We start from the raw sequence: 23,301 nt of genomic DNA, 5'->3' as shown, positions 1-23,301 counted from the left end.
GTAAGTGAAGGAGAAATAAAATCCTTCACAGACAAGCAAATGCTGAGAGATTTTGTCACCAGCAGACCAGTCTTACAAGAGCTCCTGAAGGCAGCACTAAACATGGAAAGGAACAACCAGTGCCAGTCACTGCAAAAACATGCCAAAGCATAAAGACTATCAATGATATGAAGAAACTGCATCAATTAACAGGCCAAATAAACAGCTAGCATCATAATGACAGGATCAAATTCACACATATCAATATTAACCTTAAATGTAAATGGGCTAAATGCTTCAATTAAAAGACACAGACTGGCAAATTGGATAGAGTCCAGATCCATCAGTGTGCTATATTCAGGAGACTCATCTCACGTGCAAAGACACACATAGGCTCAAAATAAAGGTATGGAGGAAGATCTACCAAGCAAACGGAAAGCAAAAAAAGAGCAAGGGTTGCAATCCCAGTTAACAGAATGTAAACCAACAATGATCAAAATAGACAAAGAAGGCCATTACATAATGGTAAGGGTATCAATTCAACAAGAAGAGTTAACTATCCTAAATATATATGCACCCAATACAGGAGCACCCAGATTCATAAAGCAAGTTCTTAGAGACCTAAAAAGAGACTTAAACTCCCACACAATAATAATGGCAGACTTTAACACCCCACTGTCAATATTAGACAGATCGACAAGACAGAAAACTAACAAGAATATCCAGGACTTGAGCTCGCTTGGTCCAAGCAGACCTAATAGACATCTATAGAACTCTCCACCCCAAATCAACAGAATGTACATTCTTCTTAGCACCACATTGCACTTATTCTGAAATCGACCACGTAATTGGAAGTAAAACACTCCTCAGCAAATGTAGAAGTATAGAAATCCCAACAAACTGTCTTTCAGGCCACAGTGCAATCAAATTAGAACTCAGGATTAAGAACCTCACTCAAAACCGCACAACTACATGGAAACTGAAAAACCTGCTCCCGAATGACTACTGGGAAAAATAACGAAATGAAGGCAGAACTAAAGATGTCCTTTGAAACCAACGAGAACAAAGATACAACGTACCAGAATTTCTGGGACACATTTAAAGCAGGGTTTAGAGGGAAATTTATAGCACTAAATGCCCACAAGAGAAAGCAGGAAAGGTCTAAAATTGACACCGTAACATCACGATTAAAAGAACTAGAGAAGCAAGAGCAAACACATTCAAAACCTAGCAGAAGACAGGAAATAACTAAGATCAGAGCAGAACTGAAGGAGATAGAGACACACACACACAAAAAAAAACCCTTAAAAACTCAATGAATCCAGGAGCTGATTTTTTGAAAAGATCAACAAAATAGAGAGACCCTAGCAAGATTAATAAAGAAGAGAGAAGAATCAAATGGATGCAATAAAAGATGATAAAGGGGATATCACCACTGATCTCACAGAAATACAAACTACCACCAGAGAATACCGTAAACACCTCTACGCAAATAAACTAGAAAATAGAGAATAAATGGATAAATTTCTGGACACATATACCCTCCCAAGACTAAACCAGGAGTAAGTGGAATTTCTGAATATACCAATAACAGGTTCTGAAATTGAGGCAAAAATTAATAGCCTACTAACAAAAAAAAGTCCAGGACCAGACGGATTCACAGCCGAATTCTACCAGAGGTACAAAGAGGAGCTGGTACCATTCCTTCTGAAACTATTTCAATCAATAAAAAAAGAGGAAATCCTCCGTAACTCATTTTATGAGACCAACATCATCCTGATACCAAAGCTTGGCAGAGACACAACAAAAAAAAGGGAGCTTTAGGCCAATATCCCTGATGAACATTGACGTGAAAATCCTCAATAAAATACTTGCAAACCGAATCCAACAGCACATCAAAAAGCTTATCAACCCATGATCAAGTTAGCTTCATCCCAGGGATACAAGGCTGGTTCAACATATGCAAATCAATAAAGGTAATCCATCACAAAAACAGAACCAACGACAAAACCACATGATTATCTCAGTATATGCAGAAAAGGCATTCGACAAAATTCAACAGCCTTTCATGCTAAAAACCCTCAATAAACTAGGTATTGATGGAAGATATCTCAAAATAATAAGAACTACTTGTGACAAACCCACAGCCAATATCATACTGAAGGGGCAAAAACTGGAAGCATTCCCTTTGAAATCCGGCACAAGACAAGGATGCCCACTCTCACCACTCCTATTCAACATAGTATTGGAAGTTCTGGCTAGGGCAATCAGGCAAGAGAAATAAATAAAGAGTATTCAATTAGGAATAATTCCTTTATTAAGAGGAAGTCAAATTGTCTCTGTTTGCAGATGACATGATTGTATATTTAGAAAACCCCATCGTCTCAGCCCAAAATCTCCTTAAGCTGATAAGCAACTTCAGCAAAGTCTCAGGATACAAAATCAATGTGCAAAAATCACAAGCATTCCTATACAAAAATAACAGACAAACAGAGAGCCAAATCATGAGTGAACTCCCATTCACAATTACTACAAAGAGAATAAAATACCTAGGAATCCAGCTTACAAGGGATGTGAAGGACCTCTTCAAGGAGAACTACAAACCACTGCTCAACAAAATAAAAGAGGAAATAACAAAAGGAAGAATATTCCATGCTCATGGATAAGAAGAATCAATATTGTGAAAATGGCCATACCGCCCAAGGTAATTTACAGATTCAATGCTATCCACATCAAATTACCACTGACTTTCTTCACAGAATTGGAAAAAACTACTTTAAAGTTCATATGGAACCAAGAAAGAGCCCTCATAGCCAAGAAAATCCTAAGCAAAAAGAACAAAGCTGGAGGCATCACACTACCTGACTTCAAACTATACTACCAGGCTACAGGAACCAAAACAGCATTGTACTGGTACCAATACAGATATATAGACTAGTGGAACAGAACAGAGGCCTCAGAAATAACACCACACATCTACAATTATCTAGTCTTTGACAAACCTGACAAAAACAAGCAATGGGGAAAGGATTCCCTATATAATAAATGGTATTGGGAAAACTGGCTAGCCGTATGCAGAAAACTGAAGCTGGACCCCTTTCTTTACACCTTATACAAAAATTAACTCAAGAGGGATTAAAGACTTAAATGTAAGACCTAACACCATAAAAACTAGAAGAAAACCTAGGCAATACCATTCAGGACATAGGCATGGGCAAAGACTTCAGGACTAAAACACCAAAAGCAATGGCAACAAAAGCCAAAATTGACAAATGGGATCTAATTAAACTAAAGAGTTTCTGCATGGCAAAAGAAACTACCATTGGAGCGAACAGGCAGCCTACAGAATGGGATAAAATTTTTGCAATTTATCCATCTGACAAAGGACTAATATCCAGAATTTACAAAGAACTTACAAAAATTTACCAGAAAAAAAAAAAAAACATCAAAAAGTGAGCAAAGGATATTCTCAAAAGATGTTTATGCAGCCAACAGACATATGAAAAAAAAAATGCTCATCATCCCTGGCCATCAGAGAAATGCAAATCAAAACCACAAAGAGATACCATCTCATTCCAGCTAGAACGGTGATCATTAAAAATCAGGAAACAACAGATGCTGGAGAGAATGTGGAGAAATAGGAACACTTTTACACTGCTGGTGGGAGTGTAAATTAGTTCAACCATTGTGGAAGACAGTGTGGTGATTCCTCAAGGATCTAGAACTAGAAATACCATTTGACCCAGCAATCCCATTACTGGGTATATACCCAAAGGATTATACATCATGCTACTATAAAGATACATGCACATGTATGTTTATTGCGGCACTATTCACAACAGCAAAGACTTGGAACCAACCCAAATGTCCATCAATGATAGACTGGATTAAGAAAATATGGCACATATACACGACGGAATACTATGTAGCCATAAAAAGGATGAGTTCATGTCCTTTGCAGGGACATAGATGAAGCTGGAAACCATCATTCTCAGCAAGCTCTCACAAGGACAGAAAACCTAACACCACATGTTCTCACTCATAGATGGGAATTGAACAATGAGAACACTTGAACGCAGGATGAGGAATATCACACACCAGGGCCTGTTGAGGGGTAGGGGGCTGGGGAAGGGATAGCATCAGAAGAAATACCTAATGTAAATGACGAGTTCATGGGTGCAGCAAACCAACGTGGCACATGTATACATATGTAACAAACCTGCACGTTGTGCACATGTACCCTAGAACTTAAAGTGTAATAATAATAATAATAATAATAAACTGTTTTGGTTACAAGACAGTTATATCTGTTAAGGTGCTGAAAGAAAAATAAAGCACCCTAGAATTCTATATCCAGGGGAATATATCAGTTAAAAAGCTTTATATTTAAATTTTTAACATTTAAAGTCTTTTTAAAAATGTTTTTAACATCTTGCATTCCATTTCTTGTCTCTGTTCATACTGGAAATTACTACTTTGTACTACTTTTTCTGTTAAAGCAAATTTCCATTAATTCTGGAGTTTCTCTACTTTTCCAGTGGTCAAATATTGATCTCCAGTAGTCAAAACTGGAAAACAGATATTAGCATGTGGAAAAAAAAATTACTACAAAGCAACAGTTACGTTTGAATGCGATAAGGGTTTTACCTCAATGGCAGCGAAACAATTGTCTCTGAGAGTAACAGTACTTGGGATCCCCCAGTTCCGAAGTGTCTTAAAGGTACAAAGGTGATCTTTTTTCCGTCTTGGTTTGTTGTTGTTGCTGTTCATTTTAGACTTTATTTCTTTAATATTAACTATCAGTCATACAGAATAACTGAAAAGAAACAATTTTAGTATTTAACTCTGTCTTGTATTCATTTCTATGCCATATATATGACATGAAATTCACATAAAATTCTGCTGTTGTGATTTTGTGTGCCTTTCTGGGGTTCTTAGCATGTTATGTACATTGCATGGGTATATAATTTCACTTCTTCAATATTTTATGTATAAAAAGTGGATTATGACAACTTTTGGAGTGAATTGAAACATGGGCATTTTTATCTAAGTAAGTCAACAGTGACATAATTCATATAAATGAAATGAGAGCAGTAACTCCCAAGTGGTTGATCTTCTAACATTATTTTATTTCCTAGTGCTGCCTCCTTCTAGTACAAAACCTCCAACTTTGAGTCATTCAGGTTTAGTAGCTTCCTCCTTAAATGTCTCAATTATCTTATAAATTCCTGGGGAATATGCCAGTAATAACTCCCAAGTGTTTAGTCCAATCTACATTATTATTTTGTTTTTCCAGTGTCGACTTCTCCCACTATAAAATCCCCAACTTCCAGTGTCTCAGGTTTAATAACTTTTTGCTTGTATTTTTTTCAAAAATCCTTTAAATTCCTGGTGATTTTTCTTTTAATCCTGGTTCATTTGACCCAGCAACCCCATTACTGCGTATATACCCAAAGTATTATAAATCATTCTACTATAAAGACACATACACACGTATGTTTATTGCGGCACTGTTCACAATAGCAAAGACTTGAAACCAACCCAAATGCACATCAGTGATATACTGGATAAAGAAAATGTGGCACATTTACACATGGAATAATATGCAGCCATAAAAATGATGAGTTCATGTCCTTTGCAGGGACATGGATGAAGCTGGAAACCATCATTCTCAGCAAACTATCACAAGAACAGAAAACCAAACACTGCAAGTTCTCACTTATAAGTGGGAGTTGAACAATGAGAACACATGGACACAGGGAGGGGAACACCACACACCGGGGCCTGTCAGGAGGTGGGGGGCTCAGGGAGGGATAGCATTAGGAGAAATACCTAATGTAGGTGATGGGTTGATGAGTGCAGCAAACTGCCACAGCACATGTATACCTATGTTACAAACCTGCAAATTCTGCACATGTATCTCAGAACTTAAAGTTTAATAATAATAAAATAAAATTAAAATTAAAATTAAAAATCTTTCAAATTCCTGGTGATGTCCACTTACTCATCATTTTTAGTAATAAAAGAAGGGGGGACATTTATATAGCCATTTTAGTTGTTATACATAGTGATTCTAAAATTATTTGCCATAGTCCACAGATAAAAACAGGAATGTGACCTTCAGAAGGTTATGTATATTTTAAAAGTGTTTATACATATCCAAATTGATTTAGTACCTTCCTTATTGGTTATTAGTAAAGTTTAAGTGGGATTCATTTAAAGCACTTAGCACAGTGCCTGGTACATAAAAAGCTCTTAGAGCTAGCTAATATGACTTATTCAACACTTAAATTAATGTTAGGGAAGAGGAAGGTCCATGTATGTTTGCTAATATGTTTGTTTGTTAATATGTATGTTTTGTGTCATCAACTTTGCTGTTTTATTCTTTTCAGAAGTGATCTGTTGACACCTTTGCTGAGTTTGTTCCTATTGCAGGATTCTTTGATTTTCTGGAGTGCAACCAGTTTGAGTCTTTTGATGTAACACATTTAAACAGGGAAATTTCTGCTGTCTCCAGAATAAGACCTATATTTCTGTCTCTTCCCTGCCTGCCCCTGTTCCACACCTCATAATGTTATTCTTTTTTTCTCCTTACTGGGCAGTTTTATCTGGCAATAGCAACTAAATTTTATAGCAACTGAGAGGCAGGAAAAGTCCTTATTTACTGAGATGAAATAGAGGACTTTTTGCAGGGACTCCTGATCAGCGGCTGTAGTTATGACTGGAGAGATTATTCTGATATGACGGAAGAGATTATCATCCTGATTTCAGTACAGCTATCTCTGGCTTCACTTTCCTTGCCGCAGAAGCAAGAGACTAATTGTGGGAAGAGCATTAGCCTGTGCAGACTGTGCTTAATTAACATCATTTCTATGGTCCTCAGTTTCCGTTTAGTTTAATGAGGTTGTTGAACTCAAATCTCAATCACTGGATTCTAATTTGTTGATATTTTCCTATCTCCCTAATTTTTTAAAGGATCGAGGGGAATTATGCATGTTAACATAGTAATTAGAATACATTTTTATAATTCCTATAAGAGACTGTTAACTGGTAGCCTCCTTAGTTGAGTGCTGTAGGTTTTGAGGGGCAGGAAGAGATGGTTTTTTTTAATGGACTGATATATGAGCAAAACAAGATTGCATGTGAAATTTATACTCAATGAGGCATCCAGGTTTACTCACATGCTCCTAGTGGGTATATGTACTAATACTAAGTTTGTTGATACAGTCTTTTGAAAGAGTTGACTATAAGCATTTCATGAAGTGTTTATAAAACACTGATCTAGCTTAGCGTTTGAGAGCAGAGGAGAGAATTGCTTGTGAGAAAAAGCTTATAAAAAAGAGAAACTACAGGGGTATTTTTTGAAAAATCACAAATCAAAATTCCTCATGGGATGGTCAATCATTTTTTATCATCAGTTAGAGGAAGACTAAATCGCAAGATAATTATGTTAAGGTAGGTCTAAAAGTGCTAACGTGAAAAAATGTACAGGAAGTCCTAAGTGGAAAAGAAGAAGATGTAAATGATGTAGTATAATACCACTTACAGTTTTAAAAAAGACACATATGTTTACCCCAAGCACATTACTTTTATGATTTATTATTGGTTATCTTCTAGGATTTCCATTATAAAATATGAAATGTAGTGAGCTTTTATTTTTTTTTATTTTTTTTTTTTTTGAGACGGAGTCTCCCTCTGTTGCCCAGGCTGGAGTGCAGTGGTGCGATCTCGGCTCACTGCAAGCTCCACCTACCGGGTTCCCGCCATTCTCCTACCTCAGCCTCCTGAGTATCTGGGACTACAGGCACCCACCACCACACCTAGCTAACTTTTTTATATTTTTAGTAGAGACAGAGTTTCACCGTGTTAGCCAGGATGGTCTCAATCTCTTGACCTCATGATCCACTCGCCTCAGCCTCCCAAAGTGCTGGGATTACAGGCATGAGCTGTCGTGAGCATTCTTGTACATATATCCTTACATACTTGTGCAAATATATATGTAGATTAATTTTTTTTTTTTCTAGTCAGAGTCTTACTCTGTCACCCAGGATGGAGTGCAGCGACGTGATCTCGGCTCACTGCAACCTCCACCTCCGGGGTTCAAGCAATTCTCCTGCCTCAGCCTCCCAAGTAGCTGGGATTACAGGTGCACCACCAACCAGGCTAATTTTTGAATTTTTAGTAGAGACGGGGTTTCACCATGTTGGCCAGGCTGGTCTCGAACTCCTGACCTTGTGATCCACCCACCTCGGCCTCCCAAAGTGCTGGGATTATAGGCATGAGCCACCACGCCTGGCAAAGAATGACACTGGATGTATTAAAAAGTATGATAAGTGATACGATCACAGTAGACATTTCCTCCAGTAGAATATTGGGAGAAAACCTAATGGAAATCAATGAAAAATAAGAAACACACGTAGCCTTTGGAACATAGCCTTTCTCACCTAGTGGAGGAGGAGCTGAGACTTGAGTAAGACAGTCAGATGAAGTAAGGCAGTATTCGGGAATGTTTGTGTGAGCTGAGACTATACATCCTGAGTGATACAGGTGTGTTGGCCCATGTATACATGGGTCTCCATTAGTGAAGCTGCACTGAGTAGAGAATAGTTTTCTACCTTATGCATCTTTACTCCATGACGAATCAGTTATGCATGCAGGAGAAAGAGCTTAACACATTTACTGAAATGTCTGCTAAATTATCTACTCAACCCTCATTCTACTCACCTCTCTACAGCCTTTGATATTTAGAATTACTCCATCCTCACACAACTCTTTCCAACTCCAGCATTGGAAACAACTGACTCCTGTTTCTACCAAACTGTATGTCCCAGATTCTTGTCTTAGGAGCCACAGAACTCCAAAGGTTTATGGCTATCACTGTGTTTTGACATTATTGGCTTTCTTTATAGTCCTATGTGATTTACTTACACATTACAAAAAACAGCTCTGAGAAGGGATTCATAATTTTGACCAGCCAGGCAAAGGGGTATACATAATACATAAAGATATTAAGAATCCCTGCATGATGATTCACAATAGCAAAGACATGGAATCAACCTCAGTGCCCATCAGTGATAGACTGGATAAAGACAATGTGCTACATATACACCATGGAATACTATGCAGCCATAAAAAAGAATGAGATCATGTCCTCTTCAGGGACATGGATGGAGCTAGAGGCCATTATCAATTGCAAACTAATGCAGGAACAGGAAACCAAATACTGCATGTTCTCACTTATAAGTGGGAGCTGAATGATGAGAACACATGAGCAAATGTGGGGGAACAACACATGCTGGGGTCTATTGGAGGGTAGAGGGTAGGAGGAAGGAGAGGATTAGGAAAAATAACCAATGGTACTAGGCTTAATACCTGGGTGGTGAAATAATCTGTACAACAAACCCCCATGACACAAGTTTACCTATGTAATAAACCTGCACATGTACCCCTAAACTTAAAAGTTAATAAAAGAACCCCTGCATGGATATGGATCATGTATTTCCATTCAGATCTTCCTTTCATTAATTTTACATGCTCTTCTTCAACAGTCTCATTGACTCCTGTGATTTTGACCATCTCCCATCCATTTCTTTTACAAAAGTCCTCTTGTGCCTTTTTGGAAGTCCATTTTCATAATCAACAAATAACCTACATCCCCAATCTTTTCCTAAACATTCTTACACCTCCTGGCCTTCACTAAACCCCATCTGTCCCATGCCCAAGGCTTTCTCAGTTTAAAACACAACAACAATGAAAAACTTTCACAGCTCAACTTTGGTGGCGCTATCGCTTCGGTTAGCGATAGGAACCGATAGGAAATCCCACATTGGTTTCCTGTTGCTTCTGTAACAAATTATCTTGTGGTTTAAAACAACACAAATTTATTCTTTCACATTTCAGGAGATCGGAAGTCCACAGTGAGTCTTACAGGATGAAAACCAAGGTGTTGAAAAGACTGATTCCTTCTGAAAGCTCTAGTGGAGAACCTGTTTCTTGCTTCTTAGGGGCACTGGCATTCATTCCTTGGCTCACGGCAGCAACACTCTGAGCTCTGCTTTCATCATTGCCTTCTGGTCTATTGCCTTCTTGTAAGGATCCATGTGATCATATCAGGTTCACCTAGCTACTCCAAGACACTCTTTCCATCTCAGTATCCTTAATTTAATCCAACTGCAAAGTCCTAAACCATACAAGGTAACACTCACAGATTCCAGGGAGTAGGATGTGGACATTTTGGGGGAACATTATTCAGCCTACCACACACTCCTCCTTTTCTCTCATTCTTGGATAATTTTTTATTGCTATTTTTTCAATGGCACATAATAATTGTACATGTTTATGGGATACAGCAAAGGAAACAACAGAGTGAAGAAAAAAACCTACAGAATGTGAGAAAATATTTGCAAACTATGGCTTTGACAAGGAGTTAATATCCAGAATATCTGAGGAACTCAAAGAACTCAGCAAAAATAATAATAATAATAATAATAATAATATGATTTAAAAGTGGGCACAAGACTTGAACAGACATCCCTCAAAAGAAGACATATAAATGGCCAATGAATATAAAACAAAATGCTCAATATTCTTAGTCATCAGAGAAATACAAATAAAACCACAGAGAGATACCACCTCACCCTAGTGATCAGAGCTCTTATCAAAAAGACAAAAGATAACAAATGCTGGTGAGGATGTGGAAAATAGAGACCTCTTATACACTATTAGAGAATCCAAATTAATATGACCATTATGGGAAATAGTATGGAGGTTTCTCAAAAAATTAAAAGTAGAACTACCATATGATCCAACAATCCCACTACCGGGTATATACCCAAAAGAAAGGAAGCCAGTATGATGAAAAGATATCTGCACTCTCATATTCACTGATGCACTAATAACAATAGCCAAGGTATGGAATCAACCCAAGTGTTCACCAATGGACGAATAGATAAATAAAATGTGGTATATATACACAAGGGCATACTATTCAGCCATAAGAAAGAATGAAATCCTATCATTTGCAGCAACATGGATGAACCTAGAGGATATTATATTAAGTGAAGTAAATCAGGCACAGAAAGGCAAATCCTGTGTGATACAAGTCATATGTACAATCTAAAAAAGCTCATCTCATAGAAGTAAAGAGTAGAATACTGGTTACCAGAGGCTGGGGAAGGGAGAGACAATGGGAGATGGAGAAATATTGGTTAAAGGGCACAGGGTCACAGATACATAAGAATAAATTCATCCTTGAATACTTAACCCTCTGCCCTAAATCTGTCACTCCTCCATCCGTATTTCTTATTTCAATGAGTAGCACCACCATTCATTTCTAATCCTGGGGCTAACTCTTGATTGTTTTCTTCTCACCACTAACCTTAAGAAAGGAAGTGACCAAAATCCAGTACATGAGCAACTGTTCATTCATCTCCAGTATCTTTGTTAATTGTCCACTTTATCCACCCAGTGAGAGCCACCATCAAACCTCAATTGGATGTCAGCAAAAGCTCCCTGACTCGTCTCCCCTCTCCATTATTGCCTTAATCTAGTCTCCATACGATACACAGATTTACATTTTTTAAATGTATATCTAATTGTCCCTCCTTTTTTAAAAAGTCAACAATGGCATGATAACTCAATTCACGATAAATAAATTGGTTCTTCACATTCTCTGTACACTGTACACATCGCCTGCAATTGCCCTTCAACACAGAGACCAGGCATTTCATTAACTGACCTTCCCACACACATTCTTGCAAAGAGGAATAGTCAAACAGGGTGTTTGGAGGCGAGCTGCCATCATCCACCGCCTTTGTCTGGAAGCGCAGAGCCTCGCACGCGCCATCCATCGGAAGTCCAAGCATTGTCAAGATCTGCTGCTTCACCTGGGTCCGCAAGGTGGGCTCTGCCAGCGAAACCCGTTTGAAACAATGCAAATGGGGAGTAAACATGGCCTCGCCCATTAATGGGAAGCTGGTGAAAAGCACTTTGTCCTGGAACCCATACTCTGGGCGCGGAGCACAATGATTGGTCACTCCTCTTTGCACTGCTCTTTTCCTCTTATTTCAGTTTTCTTTGAGATCAAATCTGGTTTGTAGATGTGCTTCGGAAGGATGGGGGTCTCTTCTCCGAGAACCCGGGAGCATGTCGGGCCGCCGGCGCCCCGTCTCCCCTTCTGCTGCGGAGGATCCCTGCCGGCGGTTGTGGTGCTGCTCACGCTGCCGGTGGCCTAGGGTGAGACGCGGGCGGGCGTGGGGAGGCGCCCGGGCGGACGAGGCACTCGGGGCCCCGCAGAGAACTCTCGTGCTGCACTGGGCTGCGCTGCTCTGGGCGCCCGGGTCCAAAGGCAGTGTGATGAGTGGGCTGAGTGCGCGAACCGGCAGGGCGGCGAGTCTGGGATCCTTCTGCGCACTAGAGACTCTCGCTGCTTCTGGGTAAGCATGGAGTTTCCACGTGCGGGGGCTTAAGTCATGACCAGCGCAGAGGAAGGAGCAGATGCTGAACGGGTGCCGCACAAAATTCCTTGCCTTTGTGTATTCGGTCTAGGCTGGCTATAGCGGAGCATGGCGTTGATCCTAGCGAAAGAGGACTTGGGGATCCGACAAACCTGAGTTCTGGTCCTAGAAACTTAACTGTGAGGCAAGTTAGCACACCTAAGGTTGTTTGCTCTTCTGTAAAATGGGGACATTGATATCTGTATATTGTGGAGTTCCTGCCTCAATGGCATAAAGCCTGTCGAGTGTCTAACACAGGGCCTGTCCCCGAGTCCATTTCTATCCCCCAACCATTACCTCTGCATTTTGCTCCCAATGGTGCTTAAACAAGCAGTCCTAGGGATGCCCCGCATGGAACTGTCCTCATCCCCAACCCCAAGCCACCACCGCCATCATCACCATGCGCTTGATTGACAGCTTACTTTAAGACAGATGCATGCCAGGCACTTGGGCTTTAGAAGAGCAAGGGAAGCCCCAGAACATGCAGTGTAACACCTGCAAGTAGAAGGGACAGTAGATATGTTTACAGTTTGCATTTTAGTGATGTGTTTAGTACAAAATAACGCCTATTATAACTACTATGGAAATGTTGAGGCCACACCTCTTCCTTTTTTTAACTTAAAGTAGGTAAACATCTTCAATTACAACCCTTCTATTATTATTTTTGGGCTCCCCAGAAGTCTTCTTGGTTGCCTGGACTCACTGGCAACATCTCATTTGAAGCGGCAGTTCAACAGTTAGTTGTTTTGGTCCTGCCTCTTCCTGACAAGTCAGGGTTCGTCCTTCTCTGCCACTAGACGTTTTGCATTCATTATTTGAGTGTTCCTTCTTCTCTAAAAGAGCAAGGGGAAAATAAAATCAAGTTCCCCCAAGAGTTGTTATTAATATTTTATCTCCTTAGGCACCAGAAAGCAACCTGTCAGATGAAGAGATATGATAAAACTTACAATTTTATTTTTAGGAGAGAAGCATGCCCAGTAAGTTAAGCAATCTGTTGTCAGTGCTTACTGAGGTTCTCACAATAACCTCCAAATGTGAAACAGGCTAAACTACCTAGAAATTTTGTTGCTGAAGTAATTTCAATTTTAAAATGCTGATGGATGCTTCCAGTGTGTACAGTCCTTTGGAGTTTAAAAGAAGTGTAAGAGAAAGAGCTATGCACCCAAGGTGTATGCATATAGAAGTAGGTGGTGGAGTTTTATGAAATCTACTTTTTAGGAAGCCAGTGTTCTGGTTTTTCCAGACTCTGCTACTTACCAACTGGGGCTGTGGACCCAGCAACTTAAGTCACACCACTGACGTTCAGTGTCCACATGTATAAAATGAGCACGACTGACATCCTGATTTCTGAGAGAGGTGTTTTGAAAATCAGGTGGGGTAGTGCATGTGACAGTGTTTTGTAATCTGAAAACCCCCATGCATGTCTGAAAAATCATGACTAAGAAGTTGTGCAAGACTGCAGGATCACTGAAAAGAGAGAAATCTCAGCCCCTATGATCAGGAAAGGGTGAGAGAAAAGAGTACGGCTTTACTAGTGCTTAAAGAGTGAATCTAGAAACAGGTTGCATAGGACAGTTTATGGGGAAATTTATTTCTATATAAAAAATAGCAGAGGAACTAGGATTGCTTTGTCGTTATAGGGTACTCATACTACCCATGAAGTGGTATAGTAATATTTGAAAGAGAACTTAGATTAGCTGCAAATAGATACTGCAAACTTAGGGCAACCACTGAAAAAAAGTGAAAAAAAGAAGTACAACTGATATGCCAGTAAGGAAGAATGAATTGCATCATATAAAATGCTCAGTTAAAACAATAAAGGGGGCCAGGCACAATGGCTCACATCTGTGATCCCAGCACTTTAGGAGACGGGGTAGATAACCTGAGGTCAGGAGTTCGAGACTAGCCTGACCAACATGTAAAAACCCATTTCTACAAAAATTAGCCGGGCATGATGGTGGGTGCCTGTAATCCCAGCTACTCGGGAGGCTGAGGCAGGAGAATCTCTTGAACCTGGAAGGCGGAGGTTGCAGTGAGCCGAGATCGCGCCACTACACTCCAGCCTGAGCGAAAGAGTGAGACTCTTATCTCAAAAATAAAAATAAAATAAAATAAAGGTCGGGAAAAGAATGCAAAACAAAAAATAGGAACAGAGAACAAGAGAACAAAGGCAACAAATAGAAACCGGTAACATATTAAACCAACTATATCAACCATCATTTTGAGTGTCAATGATCTAAATGCACCAATTGAAACAGATCATCAGAGTCAGTCAACAAACAAAATTCAGCTATATACTGTGTACTCCCTATAAGCCCATTTTAAATATGGACAATATATATTAAAAGTAAATGGATAAAGATATAACATGCTAATGCTAGTCACAGAAAGCAGAAGTAGCTGTGTTAACTTCAAACACAGCAGACTTCAGACCAAGGAAAATTATTAGGGATAAAGAGGGGCATCGTATAATGATAAATGGGCTAATTTTCCAAGAAGGCATAACAATATCTAATATGTATCCACCTGACAGAGAAACAAAATATGTGGGGCAAAGCCGATAGAACTGCAAGGAGAAATAGACGAATGTACTATCATAGTTGGAGACTTCAGCACTTATATCAGGAAAAGATAAAGGTGCTGAAGTCTCTTTATCAGAAATGGGCAGATTCAGCAGGCAGAAAATCAGTAAGGACATACTTGAACTCAACAGCACCATCAATCCACTTGATATAATTGACATATATAGATGACTTCATCCAACAACAGCAAAAGACATATTCTCCGGCTCACATTCATGGGGATAGACCACATTGTGAGCCATAAGAATAGTACACTAATTAAGCTTTAACAGGGAGTGTTTAAGGTAGGGTGGACTCTGGCGCCCTCATGTGGTCCTCATGGAGGATGTGGTTTGGTTACCCCTGCTAGGTAAAGGTGCAAGAAGGGAAGTTCCAATTTGCTTTCTGTGCTTTATTCTGGTTTACATATGCTCAGATGAGATGAGTGGATGTATGATTTATATTATCTACTGTTATCTAAAATAACCTTCACATTTGGACAGGTAACATCGAAAGTGTCCTACACAGAAATACTGGGTGAAGATCACTGCAATAAAACCAACTCCAGAAAACAAGAAAATGGTAGAGTTGACAATCCCTCTCACCCTCCCCGCAAAGACACATATATGCACATTTCGTTTGTCAGAGGCATTAAGAGAAAGAAATGCTGTCAATCTAATCACAACTGATCACAACTTGATGAAACCAAAAAATCTAGAAAGTATCATGAAGACCGTTGAAATACAGCTTTACGTTCACTACTGTGACAAGAGAAACTCACTGTGGCTGTTTTTTGTCCCTTTAGATGTCAACTAATGATTGTGTTAAGTGATCATGATTAACAGAGCATTTAAAATGTTTATTTTATCTGTATTACATTTCAAAAATTTATATTTAGACATATAATTTATGTATTTGTGTAGATACATAACTTATAACTTTATATTTTTGAAAGTGCATGCTCTTTTTTTAAACTGATAGAGGTGCCTAAGCAAAGCAAGTGCAAGTCTATTCCTTAAAGGGTAAGTGTGCAGAATGGAAAGCAGAGTGTACTTCGGGTTGACAGCTCATATTTGAACAGACATGAAAGTGATGATGTGTTAATTGTGTGTATAGCACAGAACAAATCAACTTGCTTTGAATGGAAGGTCTGAACCAGGAGTGCGTGAAATTGGGCTGAGTCATACAAGAAAAAAAAATGAAAGGAGATAACAATATATGCCCACTAGAATGGCTAACATTAAAAAGATCGACCAAGCCAAGTTTTGGCAATAAAGTGGAGTAACTGGAATTATAATATATTGCTATTTGGCAGGTAAAATTACAACATTAACTTTAGAACATAGTTCAACCGTTTCTTCAAACCTTAGACACACACACTGTCGTGTTACTCAGCATTTTACGGTTAGGTTTTTACCCAAGAGAAATGAAATCATATGTCCACACAAAGACTTGTACATGAATTTTCACAGCAGTTTTGTTTGTAATAGTCAACAAGTGGAAACAATCCAAATGTCCCTCAACAAGTGAATGGATAAACTAAATTAAGATATATTTATACAATTGAATATTGCCCAGCAACAAAAGGAAACAATTGGTATATGTGCAGCAACTGAGATAGAACTCTAATTATGCTGTGTAAGGGCTAAAACATAAAAAAAAAAAAAAAAATCTGAATGATTTCCTTTATACGATAGGACATAAATGAAGTGATTCGGGTTACATGAAATTTTAGAAAGTCAAATCAATCTGTAGTAAGAGAAAATAGGTCGAAGATTGCCAAGAGAAGGAAGTGGATGTTTGGATGTATTACAGAAGGACATGAGGGAACTGTGTAGGGGTGAAGAGTATGATGGAAATGTTTGTTGTCTTCGTTTGGTGATGGTTTCGCAGGGCATATATATAAGTAATCAAACTGTACTCTTTAAATACTCATCAATCATTGTATGTAATATATCTTAATAAAGCTATAAAAACTTTTTAAACTTATGGTAGATCTTGAGTTTATGGAGTTTATATTAATATATTTATCATAGGAACTAGCTACAAATTGAGGGATTAGTAATAAATGAGGGAAAGGAAACTATATCAAGCTTTCTTTGTTGAAGGCTCATATATTCCTTTTTTGAGCTATTATACAACTTTACTTTATATTATTACCTATACTATGCCTACACTACTATGGAGGTAGGAATATTAGGTAATTAAGGGGAAGGAACTTCTTTCTTTCCAAGAATGGTTCATTATATTTGCTTTGTTGCGTTGATCTAGTTCTAACCTCTCATTGCAAGTTTTGCTGTAATATTTACCCCTCTCAATACAGCTTTTGGTGCTAGGAGCTCCACTTGGAATCTCTTCCTTTGTCTGCCATCAATGCATAAGACACATGTCAAAATTGTATTTCATACCACATATCAAATACAGGAAAGGTGAATGCATAACATTGAAAATCACAGGAAATGTTTTATTCATGTTTTTTTGTATATACAGTGGTTCTCAAAGTGCTGTTATCTACCAAAATTGGCTGTGAAACTTTTTTAAAATATAAACTCCTGGGCTCTAACCCAGACCCACTAAATCAGAGATTCTGGGGACATAGCTTGGACTCTTCATTTTTTTTATAAGTAATTCTTCAATTATTTGTTCATTGCAACAAATATGCACTGAGTGCTTATAACTGAGCGTTAAGCACAAGGGCTAGATATTAATTTAGAGGTACAAAAGATACATCATCATTTGCCCTCAAATTATACACATCTAATATCTTTTGAGATAAATAGATCCTTCTAAAAGCACACAAAGTTAAAAAGCACAAATTGCGATAACAAACAATTACTGATATGAAAGGAAAAGGAAAGGATCCGACAGGGAATTATTATAGGGTGGGGTAGAGGGAAGTAGTTTAGATTCCAAATGCCTGAGAGAGTCAGGGAAGGCATCAGACTAGATTGGGTGTGTTCAGGGTGGTATGGACATAGACAGGCCAGGGAAGGCTTCGATAAGAAAGTGCCATTTTAGCAGACACCTGGAGGAAGAACTGAAGTCAGAGCAAAGATAAAAGCGTGTCATACAGAGGAATGTCATAGGGGAAAAATGTGTGTCGTCAGGAAACTGAAAAAGGGGAAAGGGCCACACCTTGGTGAGGGGACCGAGTGGCACGAGATGAAGCAGGAAGCATAGACAAGGGCATCCTTGTACAAAGTCAAAAGTTGGTTCTTTTAAGTCTAATAAAATTGACCTCTGGCCTCAATCTATCCTTCAGAATTTGAATTTATTAGTGGAAGGTGTGGGAAGGAACAGAAATGAAAACAAAACAAAACAAACAAGAGATTTCCAAAACTATAGTAAAATGCTATTCTTTTCAACATATGTATCTTCTTGATTACATATTGTTTGACTCTAACTGTGATTTTTGTTGCTTTTAGTTAAATCTACAAGGCCTTAAGGGGCCTAGCTGAGTCTAGTATTTAATTTGAAATATCTATGAGAAAATACACGCTTCTTTATGGTAAAGTATAGCTTTAGTTGTTGAGCTTTGTTCACTCTTTGTGCTCAAGATTGACTTGGCAACAGACTTCCAACACTGGTGACTGCTACCGAGGGCCAAAGTGGAGGTGTGTACTCCCACTGAATCTGAGTGCCCACTGAGCATGAAGGTGGATGGTAGAATGCATGAGTGTAGCTTGTCACAAGAAAGTATGATAAATGAGAATGGGAGAGACGAAGCTACACCACACGCACTTACCGATTAACTAAGATTAGAAACTGTGAATTGCAGCTTCCCGTTTAGTGAAAGATGATATAAATAGTTTAGTTGTCTTCAAACTAGCAGAGACTTTTTAAATGGATGGGTACTGATTTTTTTTTAAGCCCATTTCTAAGGCATCTTTTAAAGCAGGTGTCCTCAACCCCTGGGGCATGAACCGGTACTGTCCGGTGGCCCGTTAGGAACTGGGCAGAACGGTAGGAGGTGAGCAGCCAAGCATTACTGCCTGAGCTCCACCTCCTGTCAGATCAGTGGCAGCATTAGATTCTCATAGGAGCAGAACCCCTATTGTGAACTGTGCATACGAGGGATCTAGGTTGCATGCTCCCTGTGAGAACCTAATGCCTGATGATCTGGGTGAAACAGTTCCATCTCAAAACCATTCCCCTGCACCCTCCATTCCAGGAAAAATTGTCTTCCACAAAATGAGTCTCAGGTGCCAAAAAGGTTGGGGACCAAAGTTCTAAAGGAATCAATCTCTTTGCTATTATTGTTACTATTATTATTAAGATGGAGTCTTGCTCTGTCACCCAGGCTGGAGTGCAGTGGCACAATCTTGGCTCTACTGCAACCTCCGCCTCCTGGGTTCAAATGATTCTCCTGCCTCAGTCTCCCAAGTAGCTTGGACTACAGGCACATGCCACCATGCTCTGCTAAGTTTTTGTACGTTTAGTAGAGACGGGGTTTCACCATCTTGGCCAAACTGGTCTTGAATTCCTGACCTCAAGTGACCCACCCACCTTGGTCTCCCAAAGTGCTGACATTACAGACATGAGCCACCACACTCAGCTCCCTTGGCTATTATTGAAGTATTCTTTTTCTTTTTTGATCACATCTATGCAGTATATTGGAGAGAAAGAGGAAGTAGAGTGGGAATTTCAACAGGGCATAGTGGCTCACACCTGTAATCCCAGGACTTTGGGAGGCAGAGGTGGGCAGATCACCTGAGGTCAGGAGTTTGAGACCAGCCTGGCCAACACGGTAAAACCTCATTTCTACTAAAAATTCAAAAATTGGCCGGATGTGGTCGCAGGTGCCTGTAATCCCATCTACTTGGGAGGCTGAGGCAGGGAGTATTGCTTGAACCTGTGAGGCAGAGGATGGCACCACTGCACTCCAGTCTGGGTGACAGAGGCATACTCTGTCACAAAAAAAAAAAAAAAAAAAAAAAAAAAGTCATTTCTCCATTAACTTAGATGCTGTTGTGGTCTTGATCCCCAGATCAATGCAATGCCCCAGAACAGCTTCCATTTGCCAGGCCTACCAACCTAACTGATGCATCTGAGTTTCCCGTTGGGACACAACTGAAGTATGAATGCCTCCCTGGTTATCATGGAAAACCATTTTCTATCATCTGCCTAAAAAACTCAGTCTGGACAAGTGCTAAGGACAAGTGCACACGTAAGTAACTCTGGAGTGGGAACCCCTCTGTTAGTCAAGTATCTGTAAGATCTGATTCAATTTGTTCAGATTTTGTAACTGAGTTGCATATGACAATTAGTTCGCCAAGATGCAATACATACAAGAATTATTCTTGTAGATCATACCTTGTTACTGCTTTCAGTTCCTGGCGCCTTCATTACAAGTTTATTTCATGAAACAGTCATTGCAGGACATGATTGAGGGAAAATCCCGATTCACTGGGGGTCTCCCATTTTCATGACTAAAATTAAGTAATGAATGACTTGGGACAAGAAAAAGAAGTGGATTAAATAACTCAAAGATGTGACAGTTTTGGGCTTTGAGATCTTTGGATTATACCAATTGAATTGAATTACAGATAATAACAAAGTTTACATTTTTCTGGGGGCATAATATGGGAATGAAACAGATCTGAAAGGGAAGTTTGTTTTTGAAAGGGAGCTGATCCCGAGGCAGTCTGGTGAGTTTCCTCAAGGTAGCAAATGTGGAACCATCAGAACTGTGAGTGTTCCTCAGTAAGCTACAGGCAGGTTGAGACCTTATGTACTGAAAAAAAATGCAGTTTGCTCTACTTGGCTCCAAAATTCTGTTTCTTTCCTGTAGGTAAATCATGTCGTAATCCTAAAGATCCTGTGAATGGCATGGTGCATGTGATCAAAGACATCCAGTTCGGATCCCAAATTAATTATTCTTGTAATAAAGGGTGAGTTGGCAGCAACATCTCTTGGTTCAAGAGTTCTAGCACAGCCATACTACCTTCTAGTCACATCTCAGAAAGGACAACTAAGCTATTACCATCTGCTCTTTAAAGGCTTCAACACAGGTGTTTAGCTCCTGACTGAAATGAACAAAGGTATGACAAAATCAGGGGGAAAATCATCTGTATCCTTGCTGGAAACCAAGGCTGTGCATATATGAAAAGTGTGGCATTCATTGGGTGAGAAGGAAGAAAATGGGGGAAGAGTATACTCAAAGCACACAAACAGCCTTAACCCAAAGTAGACATTGCTGGAGGAAAAGGAAGGCAATTGAGCAGCTGTGTGAGAGAAATCGTAATGGTAATAGCACAAATAGTTTGCTAGGGTTGCTGTAAGAGAGTACTCCAAAACAGGTGGCTTAATACAAATGAAGTTTTTGCAGTTCTGTTCTGGAGGCTGGAAGTGCAAAATCAAGGTGTTGGCAGAGCCAGAGCCATGCTCCCTCCAAAAAACCTGTAGGAATGGATCCCTCTTTGCTTCTTCCAGTTTCTGAAGCCCCAGGCCTTGGCGTATAGCAGCAGAACTCTAGTTTCTGTCTCTGCTGTCCTCAAACGGCTGTCTTCCCTCTGTGTCCAAAGTTCTTTTTTTTTTTTTTTTTTTTTTTAGTAGAAACAGAATTTCACCGTGTTCGCCAAGATGGTCTCAATCTCCCGATCTCGTGATCCACCCGCCTCGGCCTCCCAAAGTGCTGGGATTACAGGCATGAGCCACTGCACCCAGCCCAGAATTCCCTCTTTCAATAAGGACGCCACTCATATTGGATTGGGGCCCACACTAATGACTTCATCTTAACTTGATTGCCTCTCCAAAGACCGTGTTTCCAAATAAGGTCACATTAATAGGAACTGGGGATTAAGACGTCCATATATTTCGGGGGTGAGGGGAACATAATTCTCATGCATTGCTGGTAGGAATGCAAAATGGTACCACGACTTTGAAAGATGTTTTGACAGTTGTTTATAAAAATAAACATACTCTTACCATATTATCCAGCAGTTATCCTCCTTGGTATTTATTTATCTAAAGGAATTGAAATCTCAGCTTCACACACAAAAAAATCTGCACGCAGATGTTTATAACAGCTTTATTCATAATTGCCAAAACTTGGAAGCAATCAAGATGTCCTTTAGTAAGGGAATGGATAAACTGTGGTACATCCATACAATAGAATATTATTCAATACCAAAAAGAAATGAGCTATCAAGCCATGAAGAGACATAGAGGAACCTTAAATAATGAACCTTTTTTCACTATTACTAAGGGAAAGAAGCCAATCTGAAAAGCCTATGTAGTATATGATTCCAACTATACACCATTCTGGAAAACGCAAAACTATGGAGACGTAAAAAGATCAGCAGTTGCCAGGGGTTAGGGAAGAAGGGGATGAATAAGCAGAGCACAGATTTTTGAGGGTAGTGAAACTACTCTGTATGATGCCATCACAGTAGGTACATGTCATAATAAATTTATCCAAAATCATATGATGTGCAATACCAAGAGTGTACCCTAATATAAACTATGGACTTGGGGTGACCATGATGTGTCAGTGTAAGTTCATCAGTTGCAAAATTATGTACCACCCTGGTGAAGGCTGTTTATAATAGGGGAGGCTATCCATGTGTAGGAGCAGGGAGTATATAGGAAATCTCTGTATCTTCTGTTCATTATTGCTGTGAACCAAAAACTGTGCTAAAACACAAAGTCTATTTTTTTAAAACTACATAAAAGTAAATACACAAGCACATGTGCATAAACAGACACGCACACAAATGGGTACAGGTAAAACAGGAAATTTGAACAAAACTGGTGGATCGTACCTGTCTCAATATCTTGAGTTTGATGTTGCACTATTGTTTTACAAAATGTTATTATTAGAGGGAAATTGAGTAAAGTGTACCTGGGATCTCTCCGGACTATTCCCTACAACTGCATGTGAATCTGATTATCTCAAAATAAAAAGTTTTTTTTTTTTAAGTTACTACTAAATTTCCAAGGGAATGGGATTCCTACCAAAGAATTGTATATTGTGAAATTAAATAATTCTAACTTAAAACAATTCAAACTTATAGCTGGGGGAACTTTAAATTATTCTGAGCCATAAGAAGAGTGTGGCTATGCAGCCTGAGCCATGCAGCAGGCAGCTGTAACTTCTGCCTTTTTTTCCTATAAATAGTTAAAACCAAATTGCGCTACAGATAAGACCCACTCACATCACTATCCCTTTTCAAGGAGCAATAAAGTAATCTTCCTTGGAATGTAGCAATCTGTAACAAATCAAAGTACTGTAACTATGCATGGTCCCATATGGAAAATACAATCCT

At 39.2% G+C, this 23,301-nt stretch overlaps 1 protein-coding gene across 1 annotated transcript in view; it reads left to right on the top strand.

The window, feature by feature from the left end:
* The window catches only part of LOC101016492 (complement receptor type 1), a gene marked incomplete at its 5' end in the record, with an annotated part of 139,806 nt that overhangs the window by 92,729 nt on the left and 23,776 nt on the right, over window positions 1-23,301 (top strand). The window contains 6 exon segments of the mRNA XM_031662253.1: window positions 11,741-11,877; window positions 12,078-12,213; window positions 12,326-12,413; window positions 15,490-15,616; window positions 20,022-20,201; window positions 20,826-20,925. Coding sequence (XP_031518113.1) covers window positions 11,741-11,877; window positions 12,078-12,213; window positions 12,326-12,413; window positions 15,490-15,616; window positions 20,022-20,201; window positions 20,826-20,925 — 768 coding nt within the window.

This window comes from Papio anubis, unplaced genomic scaffold, assembly GCF_008728515.1.
Source record: "Papio anubis isolate 15944 unplaced genomic scaffold, Panubis1.0 scaffold51, whole genome shotgun sequence".
NCBI classification, from domain to species: domain Eukaryota; kingdom Metazoa; phylum Chordata; class Mammalia; order Primates; family Cercopithecidae; genus Papio; species Papio anubis.
The sequence above is the reverse complement of the archived record's forward strand: the minus strand, read 5'-3'. Positions and strand labels throughout refer to the sequence as shown.